We start from the raw sequence: 14,288 nt of genomic DNA on the forward strand, positions 1-14,288 counted from the left end.
ATTGCTCCTTATTTTATATAGTAGCTTTAAAAAAAATTAATAGTGTCCTCTTGCACAAATTGCAATATATTTTTTAAGATTCTATTTCTTGTATTACCTCTTCTTCCCAGGACTGCCATTGTTGTCCTTGGTTTTTGTGAGGGTCACCTGTAAGGCTCTGGTTGAGCTTTGTCCTGGAGCATTGAATGGACTGGAATGTGCCCATAGTGGGTGTCCCTTCAGGAGCACAAACAGGAACGTATCCTAAACTAGGGGTTCAGTCATGGTTTAGGCAGTTGGATACAGCTATCCTCTAAGCAGAGCTGCCTTTCTTTCTCTTTTCCTCTTCTTCATCTATTGTGGCTGCCTAGAATTCTCTCAGGCACCACCCTTGTTCTTTTTCTCTCTTCAGGGCCCACCCAGGAAACCCTCTGTGGACCTAGTATACCTAGCAATCGTGTGCAATGTATAGGTCTTCGCTGGATGTCAATTCTAACGAAACCAAAAAAAAACCGTGTATGAGACAATCAGGGATATTTAAAAAGTAACTGAATATTAGATTATATTAAGGTATTAGTGTTGCTTTTTAAATGGGATAATGGTATTGTGATTATGTTAAGAATCCTTATCTCGTAGTGATACATACTGAAATGATTACAGTTGAAATGATATATCTCAGGTTTACCTTAGAATAATCCAGTGGGATGGGTACGGACCAGTAGTTCTCAGTACAGGGCGATTGGCCACCCTAGAGGGCAATTGGCAATGTCTGCAGATGATTTGGCATCATCACAATTTAAGGTTTACTACTGGCATCTAATAGGTAGAGGCCAGGGATACTCTTAATCATCCTACAGTGCACATGAAAGCCTCCACAACAGAATTATCTAGCCCAAAATGTCATTAGTGTGAGGTTGAGAAACCCTGATATAGATGGGAAAAACTGGCATATAGTGATAATGTTGAAGTGAAGCAATAAGTACATAGGGATTTATTGTAATGTTCACTTTATTCCTGTGCAGTTTGAAAGTTTCCCATAATAAAACGTTTCAAAATATATATACACCTATTTTTTTTAAAAAAGGCCATCACTCTCTGTGAACCCCACACACACACCCCCAACTCTGTGAGCTCTGTGTTCCCAGCTGAGTCTGGATAGGGCACCACTGTTTGTTACTCAGCCTGTGAATGTACTGGTTTGGCTTTGGCAAGACTTTGGTTAAATACCATCCTCCTACCCCAAGGCTCTCTTTCATCCCCAGTGGGTTGACTCTGAGCTTGAGATGTTTCCAGGCCTAGACTGGTAGAACCAGTACTTACCTTTCAGCTGCAGGTTCGTTGGCTCTGATTTTCGTCAGCAGTCCAATCCCATCTGGTTTGTCTTCCATAAACCCCTCAAAGGCTGTGGTCTGTTGACACCACTCTTTGCTGCCTTCCTAATATGCTTTTGATTCATTGGTATTTTTATATTTCTTCTATGTCCTTTTAGGAAAAGAAAGAAGTAAACTTACTGATTCAGCTCACTATTTTGAGCCAGATGTCTCTAATTACTTTTTTTAAATACCTGATGTACAGCCCTCGGTGACTGGCATTTAACAGACATATTTAGTAATGTATGAATCATTAATTCTTTCTTTCATTCAGTGTAGTCCAATTATGTGTGAAATTCTGTGCTAAGTTTTAGGTATATGGTGAGAAACAAAGCAAGTATGTAATTCTTGCCCTTGTGGAATTTATGGTTAAAGGAGGGACACCTCAATCAACTAAACTCAAGTAAATATATAATTACAAAGCGTGAGAGATATTATCAAGGGAAATAGCAGGGTGCTCTGGGAGAATAATAAAGAAAATCCTAACTAACATAATACATGCTATTTACTGTGCCAAGCATTTTACATGGATAATCTCATTTAATCTTCAGAATAACTAATTTTAGAGATAAGGAGACTAGGATTTAAGATCCTAATTTAGTGTTAGGAAGCAGAAAAGATCTCTCTGGGAAAGGTAACACTTAAAATGAGAACTGGATGACTGAGGAGTTATCCAGGCAAAGAATGGGAGGAGTTTATGTAAAGCAGAAGGAATAACATGTTCAGAGGCCTGAGGAAGGAGTGAACTCATCGTGGACAGATGCCAGTGGTTGAAGTTTAGTGACAAGGAAACAGTGGTGGGAGATAGAGTAAGCAGTGGGCCTAAGTGGGGGAGGTTGTTATGGGCCAGGGTAAGGATATTAGATTTCCTTCTAAAGGCTTGAGAAACCATCGAAAGGTATTACATATAAGAGGAACATTATCTGATTTGCTTTCTTAGAGATCACTCTGCCTGCGTTGTGGAGAAGGTATTGGCAGAGGAGAGAGGCTTAACTGTGACCGAGATAAGAGAGGATAGAGATTTAGACTACAGTGATGGCAACAGAATGGAAAAAAGGCAGAAAATTTTGAGGTGTTGGTTTTAGCCTTAAAACATATTACTTGCAGCTGGGTTGGATATAAAAGATAAGCATGAGAAAGAAATCAAGGGGATTTCCACATTTCTTACTTGAGCAACAGGGTAAATGGCTGTGCTAGCTTACTGAATGTTGAGGGAAAGGTTTTAGACAGAAAGTTTGCATTGCCTGTGAAATTTAAAGTGGCACATAGACTCAGAGGAGAGCTCAGAAGAGAGGTATGACCAAGCAGCGCAAATGTGGGAATTGCTAGCATATCATTGCTGCTTACAGCCATCTGTCTGATCAGATCAGCTGGATAGAGTGTAGAGAAGAGAGCCAGGGACAGAGCCCTGAGGAATCAGACATTTAAAGATCTGGTATTGCAGTGCTCGCTTCGGCAGCACATATACTAAAGATCTGGTATTGGAAAAGGAACAACTAGCAAAGGAAATGTGATGGAGCAGCCAAGAGCAAGAAAATCAGCAAAGTGCTTTGTTGTGGAAACCAAGAGAGGAAAGTTCTTCAAAGAGGAGGGAAATAGTCAGCGAGTTTGAATGCTCATTTTAAGATGAAAGCCACATACCAGGGGGTGTTTGAAAATTGCCATCAACAAAGAAGCTTCGTATAATATATCCCATCTCTTAAAAAAATAAGACTTTCCACCCCACATCTCCCTCCCACGTGCTGCTCCTTTTCTGTGCATCCCTTTATAATAAAAGTCCTCACCTTAAATAAGAAATCGATATCTTACTGTCTCCTCTTTCCATCTTTATTTCACTCTACATAGGCTTTCTCACCAACTGCTCAACTGAAACCACTCTTGAAAAGGTCACCAATAGCTGCCATCTTGTCAAATTCAGTTTCACTTCTGTCTTCCTCCAACTTAATCTTTCTGTAGTAGTATCTGAGTGAGCTGATACTCCCTCCTTTTTGAAAAAACTGTTCTTGGCATCTATGAGACCATATTCTGTTGGATTTCCTCCCACCTCATGACTGCTTCTTATGAGTCATTTAGCTAGCAGATCTTTTAAAAGAATGCAAATCTAGTTATTTCTCTCCTCTGTTCAAAGCCCTCCAATGACATCGTGTTTCTCATCGCATTCAGAATTAAAGCCACACTCATTACCATGGCCTACAAAGCCCTAAGTCTTCTGGCTCCTGCCCACCTCTCTAGCCACATCTTGTACCAAAACTGGCCTTTGTACTATTTCTTGAACCTGCCAAGCTCCTAAGGGCTGTTATGCTTGCTATTCCCTGTGCCTAGAAAGCTCTTTGCCCAGATCTTTGCATGGTTCACTTATTCACATTATTTAGACTTCTGCTCAATATAACTACTTCAGACCGTCCCAAACCACTCTAAGATAGCCAGTCACTGCCCTCCCCAGCCCATCACTCCCTCATCCCCTACTGTTCTGTTCCTCATGGCACTTGTCCCTGTTTGAAATTGTCCTCCTGTTTATGAACAGTGTCCCTTCTTCCCCCAGAATGTAGGCTCTCTGTCGTTGTCTGCCTAATCACTTCTCTGTTCCCAGAGTCTAGCACAATGCCTGGCATACAGTTGCTGATCCATAAATATTTTTTGAATGATTGCTGCTAAGAGGTTGAATCAGATGAGGATGGGAATGTTTCTGTTGCGTGTGGGAATATGCCATTTGTCAACGTCCTTGATGAGCATTTTAAATGGAGCACTGAGGGTAGGCATCAGAGCAGAAAAGCTGGAGGTGAAGAATGAGAGAAAAGACAACTGTTGTGAGAAGTTAACTGTGAAGAGACACATGGGGCTGTTGGTGACTGGAGGAGGGTAAATGAGGTCAAGACCAGGTGACAGTTGTGGATGTAATCCGGAGCATCCGCAACACGACTGACTTTCACTTGGGAGGGACATGTCCTCCCTTTAGCAGGACGGAAAACTCAGATTGGTTGTGTAATTTGTGGTGGGAGCATGAGAGTAGAGGAGGATGAGTCAGCACCTGGTCAGCTGCCATGAGAAAGGAGGCTACGTATTGGGTGGAAAGGAAGCCAGCCCTGGGGGAATGGAAATCTAAGGGCCTGCCTTCCCTAAACCAGCTGGTGCTGTACTTGGGGTCCTGGTAAAAGGTGGCTATGGAAAGAGGTAGAAAAGAATACCCAGCACTTTTGGATATGTAGTGCTTAAGGATCTAATAATGTCTCCTTGTGTTAATCAGGAATAGAATTCTCTGTGCCAGGAAACCATTTGGATTTATGATAGGAAAATTGTCCTTTTTCCTTCTCTCCCATCTTCCTCTAGATGGAGCCCACGGAGGCTGGGAGAGAGGACATTGTTAGCCCTGTACACCCAGCTTGCCATCAGGATGTGTTCATGCTTTCAAATATTTGAGCATTTTTTATGTGCCAAGAACTGTTTTAGGCTCTATAGCAATGAATGAAACAAAGTCTCTGCCTTCAAAGAGCTTTTATTCTAATGTAGGGAGACAGAGTAAACAAATTTATGATAAATCAGAGATGGGGTAGCAGAAGATGACCTCTCTCTCTCTTTATCTATCTATATGTCTGTCTATCTATCTATCCATCCATACCCTGCCATCTACAGAAGCATTGAATGAGCCCTTCTTACTCATTTTGGTGTTTCTCTGAGCAGCCGAGTTGAGCTCTCCATCCATTGCACACAATGGTAACATGTTCTGTTCTCTTGATTTCAGATGAGACGCCAATTATTGCAGTGATGGTGGCCCTCTCCTCTCTGCTAGTGATCGTGTTTATTATCATAGTTCTGTACATGTTAAGGTGAGCATGTGAGGTAATGCTTCTCCATTCTCTTGGACTCTATTTCAGTACGCCAGGGTCTCAAGGCCATGCAGTCCAGAAGACAGTAGGATAAGGACAATGAATAGGGTAGAGGGGAATGACTCGTGATAGTGCTTCTGATTAAAATTCTACTTAAAAGTGGTTTAAAAGCTCTACATAGTCTTCCTCAAGACCCAGCCCCTCCCCTTGGCTTCCATCTGTCCAACTCCAGCCCCCCAACTTTAGTTCAACCTAAAGCCCAAGGTGGTGGTTTGGAGGTTAAGGGGAAAAGCCATCGTTTGTGTTATTACTGATAGGCGTTTAAGATCTTCAGATCTAGCTCTGTTAAAGAAACCCCCAAAAGTGCCCTGGTGGAGACTATGTGCTCAATAAAGGCCTGCTTTATTTCAAGTTGGGGCTTTGTCCCCAAACCCCTCTAGGACTCCTTACCATGGTGTGCTGAACTAAACTATGTGAGTTATTGGGTTCCCCTTTCTGACTTTCTTTCAGGGTCCTCTAGATAATACTACCCAAACAGGGAACAAAAGCTGGGAAGGGGAACCCAAGGGAGAGAAGAGGGAAGTGTATTTGTTCTCTTCCTGCCGAAGTTACTGCCCTAACTAATTGGGCTTAATTCTGCCCTTGTCCCTGGCTTAAGCTGCTCTGTGCTCCTTCTGTTCTTCTGCAGGGATAAAGAAAGGAGAAGCTTGTGCACCCCTATAATTTGTCATGTGTCTCCACCATTCTGCAGGAAACTTGTGGCCAGACCTTTGTCCATCCAGTCTGAAGCTCTGGGCTTCTCCCTGGTTGCACTGAGAAAATACCAGGATTTTTATTTGATGTGGATATTCTTATCTCCTCCCACTATATTCTACCCACTTACCCCACCTAGTCCACCCGGTATGGCTGTGGTCTCTAGTGAGTCCTGGAACCATTGCTGCACGGAGCCACATAAGTTAGAATATACTGTTGATGTTCCCTGGGTTGGATTCTAGTGTGCTGAAGGTGAGCAGGAGATCCATACCATGGAATGGATCTGCCTCAGCTTGTGCAGGACCTGTCTATAAAAGAGCCTCTTTATTTGGTAAAGGAGATTTAGAAAGACTGAATTGATAAGTGGAAATACAAAACCAGTGATTGGTCTCTTCCACCTCTGTGCTTAGTTTTTCATTATGAACATTTTCTCATTAGGTTTAAGAAATACAAGCAAGCTGGGAGCCATTCCAATTCTTTCCGCTTATCCAATGGCCGCACTGAGGATGTGGGTAAGGCACCCCTTAATGGTGTGGGAACCTTCATGGAGAAGAAAATCAAGAAATTAGTGTTTTCCCCATCCTAAAAGGGAAAAAAAAAGACTTGAAGAGAACAGCCCTAGTTCTTGGAGGCTATGACCATGAGAGAATCCCCGATTTAGTCTCCAGAGAAGGGCTGGTCCCAGGGCGCCTGACCAACCTTCCCCCTTGTGCTCTGCAGAACCCCAGAGCGTGCCACTTCTGGCCAGATCCCCAAGCACCAACAGGAAGTATCCTCCCTTGCCCGTGGACAAGCTGGAAGAGGAGATTAACCGGAGAATGGCCGATGACAATAAGCTCTTCAGGGAGGAATTCAATGTGAGTTCTTTGCTGAGACTGATGTGTCAGCAGGGAGGAAGGCAGACCTAAGGTCTTGGGGGTAGAAAACAGGTTTCTAATTGGTTAAGAGGTGAGAAAAGTTTTGCCAAGTTCATCTGATTCCTTTCCTGTGTGATTATGGACAAGAAATGAAGAAAGATTTGCTTACCTCCCTCATTTACCCATCCATCTTTTCATTCATCATTGCATCTGTTACTTTGTTTAATAAATGGTTATTAAGCATCTAATATGTGCTAGGTGCCAGGAATTTGCTGGGGGGCAAAAATAGATCCAGTCCTTACACTCAAGGAACTCGCTGTCTAATAGGGAAACCCCCTTAAACAAGTACAAATATAACGTAAGTTCAAACAACAATATAGGACATGAAGGGCTGGTGCACAGTGGTAGGAGCCTGTATTAACAGGTGGCCTGTTAAGAGTGTCTTAAGTAGACAGTAGAAGTAGTTCACTGTGGAAAATGAGGACCATGGCAGAGCAGAGGCCTTATCTTGGGAATTTAGATTCACATTTTTTATAATTCCCTCAAGGAAACAGAACATGTTTGTGAATCTACCAGTTGGTGATTCCAGCCCTCCAGTTCTGATCCCAGGTGAGAACTTTCTTGAAGAAATGTGTTTTCATTGAGACCTAGTCATAGACAAGGACACTGGAGACAGGGATGAGAAACATTCCAGACACTGGAAATAACAGAAACAAACTGTCAGCAGTGAGGAAGGGCCATGTGTGGCTGACGGGCAAAAACTCAAGAGAGTAGTAAGAGCTGAAACTGTGGAAGAAGACTAGGCCAGGCTGTAGATCTTATAGATTGTCGTGAGAAAAGTAGAACCATGAGCCAAGCAGATGAGTATTTGAAAACTGGCTGGCTGCTATATAGAGAATGGCCCGTGGAGAGGCCAGAATAGATGGCAGGGAACACAGTGTGGGGCTGCCGGTGTTGACACCAGAGATGCTGTCACATTGACCTCCGGTGGTCAGGATTAGAGGGGGGAATGGACTTGAGGAGCAGTTCCAGAGTTGGCTGATTTATCAACTCGGGCATTGTCAAATCCTCATTCTCCTTCACACCTTTCCACTCAGCCATGTGTCAGCTTTGTTTCTTAGGCTGGCTCCCCTTGTGCTGCCAAAATGGCATCCCCAGTTCTCGGCGCCACATGGAGGTATAATTGGAAAAAGGATGAGTGTTTCTTCCTGTGTGTCGCCTTGTATCATTGAGGAAAACTTTCCCAAAAGCTTCTGGAGACTTCCCTTGTGACATGTTTCTTCTTAAACGAGTCATAAGCAAGGGAGAAATAGGCAACTGGCTGAGACCAGTCCAGATTACTCCTGTTATCACATAGGGACTAGGCGGACAACCCTACATAATGAGAGCCCTAGTAATGAGGAGAGGAGAAATGGTTATTATCTGCTCCACCACTGAAGGTCTTAGGGGAGCAGAGCATGATGGGATTAGATTTGCACTGACATTGTAGTGAGAGCCAGTTGCCACGCTACCATGGCCACTATGTTCTTGGGCTCCTTGGGCCAGCACTGGGCTAGTGAGGGAAAGGGCTGACCAACATCTCCTTGGTTCTTAGCAGGGAGTGCCATCTGAGGAACATACCCATGGGCATAAATATTTCCTGTCGTTCTTGTTCCAGTTATCCTACCCAGGGATTGGCTTAGATAGTGCCCCCTAAAGCGGTAGATAGTAAGATTCCTTGCTTGAATTTCTGTTCACTGGAAGGATTTCTCTTTTGTACGCATTCAGAGCCATTCCTGAGGTAGATTATCCCACAGCAGTCTACCTACAGAACAGGCCAGCATGTCTCACAGAGTCATTTGTACACTAGGCTGGACTTTTCTTCTTTAATCAACTGTTAATATCATTGGGAAGTCAGAGGTGTCTGTACGTATCACTTCCAGCTGATGGTGGAATTCTCCTGGACATGTGCAAATTGATGGCTTATTGAAGCACATAATAATTTATGATGGATGGTTGAAGTCATTGGATATCTAGTGTCCCATGTTCAGGCTTACAGTCTCTACCAGAGCCCAATGCTAAGCTAGGAACATGATCTTGCTGACCAAATCATGATCTTATCTCCAGATCCTAAGGTTTTTCATTATGATTCTCCTGCTCAGCCTTAACCAGACACTTAGGGCACCGCAGGATCTACCAGCGCCAATTTCTCTGTGGCCTGAATCAGCTGGAGAGCGTTTTCTTTTCAGATCCCTCAGTATATGAGTCAGAGCAGGACACCAGCGTGTGGTATATGCTGTCTCCAAAATCCAAAATGACCCAGCAGGCATCGCTCCTCCTCCTTAGCAGGGATGGGGGGAGGGTAAGGAGCAGCAGCGTATCCTGTATGTTGGAGGAGTCATGCCGCAGGCCTGACTTGCAGAAAATTTGGCTGAGGTGGCAGGCCACTATAATTTCATTTTTACGTCTAGCATGTACCTCTAAGATACATAGCATCCTGCTCTTCAAGTCCCCTCAGCTTGGTGTCATCAGCATAGTTGTTAGGGTGATATCCTATGAAATCGTGAGACAAAATCCCGATGAACCAGATCTCAGCAAAGAGAGGTCACAGTGACTTATCACTGAGGCTACTCCTGCCATGACACAGGGAAACTGCTTCGTGTAGTCCTCGTGCACCATAAAGGAAAACGCATACCTCGTTAATAGCAATATTTCAGGTACCACAGGGGTTAAGTTAATCCATAGGAAGGATAGTATATCTGGAGAAGCAACGATAAATCTACAGCTCCATGTGATTCATACATTATAATCTGACATTCTTTAAAACTGTCAGTCTTTTGTGCAAGTCTATTTGGTAGCTTGCATGGGGGGTAATAGGAGGCATCAGAATAGCTAATACTAGTAGTTGAGCATTCGCTTGGTGCCATCACTAAATTTAGACATGTAAACGGATTATCTCATCATCATTCTGCAACTTAGTCTTCTCTAGCACTTAAGATCTCTATGACTCACCTAGGGACTTAGCCTTTGGTGGAAGTTACTGCGTCAGCAACTTGCATTTGCTTTTGTTTTGCTATGTTAATAGTCCTTATCCAAAGGATTCTTCGGAGGCCAGTGTGGGTATTGTGCCACTTGCTATAAATATCTATTCCAACCATATATTTGGAAAATGGGTAGTTCCTAATGCGGGGCCAATTCAGGCCAAAATTCTTTTCATCACCTGACCTGCAAAGGCTTCGTTCTAACTAGCATAAAATAGTGGCATTCTGGTTTCCCAGGAATTAGCCAGCTCGAGGCCAGAACCCAATAGACTCCAAAAGGTGTTATTTCCATTTACCCAGTAGAGTTACCATGGTAAATGGCTACAGATTCTGAGGGGAAGATGAGGAAGAAAGTTCATGGTACATGAGTGTTGATGTGCTATGGCAGGGTTCTTCCTTACATGCGCCTTGGAGTTGGGTGAGAAGGGGCCGTTTCTCTAGCATGGTGGAGTAGTCAGCCCTCCTCAGCTGACCTGGGCTACCTCTCATTTCCATTATTGGGAGCTTCACAGTGAATTATCCACAACCAGCGATGTCTGAGTCCTGGTGACTGTGGCCTCTGAGGCTCCTTCCATCCCACTAAGGTTAGGAATCCCATTTTGAAACTAGTCCTTTTCACTAGCCTCTCACTCTGGTAAAGACAGCCAGGAAAGCACTTCTGGAAGATTCCAGTGCTTTCCTCACCAGTATACACCCTCCAGCAAGACACATTTTGTGGATCCATCCCATCAGGGGTGAAGATATCAGTAGGAAGGTTGAACTTGTTGCATCCCATGTAACTGATCTCTTCTCTAAGGGCTTTCTACTAAGGGTACTAAGGGCTTTCTGGCTTTTCATTGGTACCTAGCTGAATCCAGCATTCAGTCTAGATTTCTACTGGCCAACCTAGCTCATCATTAGAACGGTGGCCAGTTTCCTGAGCCGTTGCACTAACTGCAGAAATTCAGTTAACCATACCATAACTAGTTTGGCCTTATCCAAAAATTATGCTCTCCCCTTCTTTTTTGATGATTTTTGATGATCGAACTCAATGAGTTCCTTCAGTTTCTTCTATTAGCTCTTTGCTTTTCTACCTCGTTTATATATTTTGCCCTCCAGATCATGTTATGCTTGCATCCTGAATATCCATGAGCAGTGAGAGCTTGGTTGTGAGCAGTTTTCATCATGAAAGCAGAACGCGGTCGAAAGTATAATAGAGGTTTTTAGAAGTTGGCTTTCTCTATCTCCTCTCAGCATCATTTCCTCTCAGCATCATTTCAGTTGTCTCACCTAAGGCCGTCTTTCACCTGAGCAGCCCAGGAAAGATGTGCATTCCATTGGCATTAACATTCAGTAACCAGCAGAATTCTGAAATGTTAACATTTGATTCAGCAAATATATAACATGGTCATAGAAAGGCCCTGAGTCTTCCACTGTTTTTGGAGATGAGCATTTGATGTTGGAGCTGGGCTTTTTCTTGTTTTGTTAAATAATATTGTCAGAAGTAATCCTACTCTTTGGTTTCAACATTTCTTTCTCTTCTCTTAATTGGGTCTCCCCTACCCCTTTACACCAGCTAAAACACATTTCAGGTGATTGCAAGCAATAACTGAGGTAACTATTGTACAGTTGAGAACTATGAGTGGCTTTCTCTTTCCTATGCTGAAAATTAATTTACAGTTCCTTTCCCTTTATCTGAACACAATAATTAGGTTGGCATCAGCTACATTTCCCCCATCAGTCTCTCAACTACAACCCACTCTCTGATACTAACTGCTAAGTCAGTTAAGTTCCTTTATTTAAGGGAACTCAGCTTAACTAAATTAAGTACAACAACAAAATCATCAGTTGGGGAGACACTGAGAAAGCTGGCAGAATCAAAACACAAGGTAGACTGCCAATCCTTGGGCAGAGCAGCCTGTGTTCTGGTGCACCTGGAACTCTCTCAGGAAGCCTCTGCTTCTCTCAGGATTTCAAAATCCTGAAGGAGAATCTGGTTGTCACAGTGTGGGTCAGATGTGACTGTGTTTGCATCAGTCAGCCCTGGCAGGAAAGAGGACAGATAACACATAAGAGAAGCACATCAATTTGTGTCTACTATCACAGAATAATATTTTTATTATCATGGGTGAGGAGGGCCTTTCTAAGCAAAACACAAGATTCAGAAGGCAGAATGGAATAGATTGAAAGGTAATAAATACATTTAAAATATTAAATGTCTTTATGAAAAATGACACCATAAAAAAGTAGCCAACTGGCAGAAGCTATCTGCCACAGGTAGACAGTATTTTCTGTAATACATAAAGAACTTCTACAAACCTGTAAGGAAAAAGTAAACATCGCTGTAGCAAAATTGGCAATTCACAAAAGAAAAACAAATGGTGTATAAACGTATGGAAAAAAACTCAACTATATCTAGTAATCAGGGAAGTCTGGATGAAAACTAATCATTATTTTAGGCCTATTAGATAGGAAAATTTTAAAAGATTGTTACCAAATATGGGCAAAGGCATGGGGATACAGATATGTTATAAACAGGTAGGAGGAGTTTAAATTGCCATAGCATCAGAAGGATGATTTGATTTGACGTTATCAACCAAACTTTAAATGCTTACCCTATCTGACCAAACTTTTGGAACTCTGACAGAAAACCAAATATGTATTTGTACAAGGATGTTCATTACAGCATTATTTGTAATAGCAAAGAAAAGAAAATAAAAAGCAGGTATCTATCAAATAGCAGAATGGCTAAATGATTTCTTGCATCCATTATGAAATTCTGTATTGTCATTAAAATAAGAATGTTGATACAGAAAGATCTTCAGGTCATACTGTTATAAGAGGAAACACATTGCAGAGGACTATACGTGGTATAATCCCCCCTTTTAAAATAGAAAAAGCTATATCTGTGTGTGGGTGTGTTAACACATTTTTTAAAGTCTGGAAGAATACTGTGAACTATGGGCAGTGGGTCACCTATGGGGTGGGTATGTATAGGAGAGAGATGATACGGGGTTTCCTCTTTTTTCTGAATTACTTGACTTTCTTATACAATAAGCATATTCTTTTTATAACATTTTTAAAAGCATATTCTTTTTATAACATTTTTTAAATATGGAAAATAAAGCTACTGGAGCTTAGCTTTAGGATGGATATATAGCATGTAAAATAAAGAGCTGATATCCCCAGTTTGAATGGTGCCAGGAATATTGTGGTCAGGTCATTGTGAAAAGGAAAGCACAAAATGGGAAGTTGTTCTGGAGAAAAATTGGACAATGGGTGTGAATAGCAGAAGGAACAATAGGCATAGGACATGACAGTTGTTTTCAGATATTTGGCAGGCTCTAAGAGTATGTAACATCTTTATGAAACCCCACCATGGTTCAAAGTCCATGAGATGGCTTTCATCCTAGAATTGTAAGCTGAAACTTTTATTGACCAGCGTTTGTCTTAGAAGGAAGCAAAAAAAAAAAAAAAAAAAAAAAAATTTAGTTAGCTCCTAAGAAGAAGTGGGGGATAGGGAGAGAGAAGACAGGGAATGGAGTAGAGTCAGTGAGATGGTTAAAATCTGTGCATTGCAAGATGTGACACTCCCTTGCTCAGGACCCTACATCTTTAGTGGAGACCGCTTAAATCTTAGATTTCCAGATGAAGAAGCATGTATGTAATCTGGTTACAGGACTGTTTGGCAGATGAGTGAGGCAGAGGCAAAATAGTATCTATATTGATGAGTTGTCTCTAAACAAGTGAATCAGAGCCAAAGGCCTATAGGAATTAGCAGGCACTGCGTCAAGGGCTTTGGAATCCAACCGTCCAGGGAATTGGAGAGAAAGCACCAGATGACCTCTGGGTTTTACACTATTCAGCAGAAGGGAAATACAAATGAAATGTGTATCTGGGTGTTGGGTCCTTCTAAACAACTGTTCCAAGGTGAGACGAACTGCCTTGGAAGGTAGTAGATTTGCCATCACAGCAGAATATTTAGGCACTGGCAACTGTTGGGTGAGAGTATTTAAAGCAGGGTTCAAACTTAAAAGTGAATGACTGATATTCATACTGTACTGGAGATCTTAGGCAGCATAGTGAGGCAAGAAAAGAAATGAAAGGTATTAAGGATTGGAAAGGAAGAGACAAAAGATGCATTTTTCACAAAGGAGAATATTATCCTCAGAGAAATACAAACTCTCATCAGATAAATTATTAGAATTAGTGAATTATTTTAGCAAGGTTGATAGATATAGAAACAGCATTAAAAATTAATGCATTTCTAATCATAAGCCACATTCAGACTCTAATAACAATTTTTTTAAAAGGTGGCTGTTTACAGTAGCATCCAAGATGTAAAGTTACCTAGGAGTAAACTTAACAAAATATTTACAAAATCTTTGGAGAAAATTATAAAAATGTTTGAAGACATTAAAGAAAAAAGCCTAAATTAGTGAAGAGATTAGATCAATGGATTAAAAGGCTCAATATTGTAAAGATGTCAATTCACCCCAAACTGAT

At 41.9% G+C, this 14,288-nt stretch overlaps 1 protein-coding gene across 3 annotated transcripts in view; it reads left to right on the plus strand.

Moving 5' to 3' along the window:
* The window catches only part of PTPRA (protein tyrosine phosphatase receptor type A), a 121,067-nt gene that overhangs the window by 80,035 nt on the left and 26,744 nt on the right, over window positions 1-14,288 (plus strand). For all 3 annotated transcript variants that reach the window (XM_033095161.1, XM_033095163.1, XM_033095162.1), the window contains 3 exons: window positions 5,089-5,173; window positions 6,365-6,438; window positions 6,647-6,783. In XM_033095161.1, coding sequence (XP_032951052.1) covers window positions 5,089-5,173; window positions 6,365-6,438; window positions 6,647-6,783 — 296 coding nt within the window. The remainder of the gene's footprint in view (window positions 1-5,088; window positions 5,174-6,364; window positions 6,439-6,646; window positions 6,784-14,288) is intronic.

The sequence above is a fragment of the Rhinolophus ferrumequinum genome, chromosome 23 (genome assembly GCF_004115265.2).
Source record: "Rhinolophus ferrumequinum isolate MPI-CBG mRhiFer1 chromosome 23, mRhiFer1_v1.p, whole genome shotgun sequence".
In the NCBI taxonomy this organism is placed as follows: domain Eukaryota; kingdom Metazoa; phylum Chordata; class Mammalia; order Chiroptera; family Rhinolophidae; genus Rhinolophus; species Rhinolophus ferrumequinum.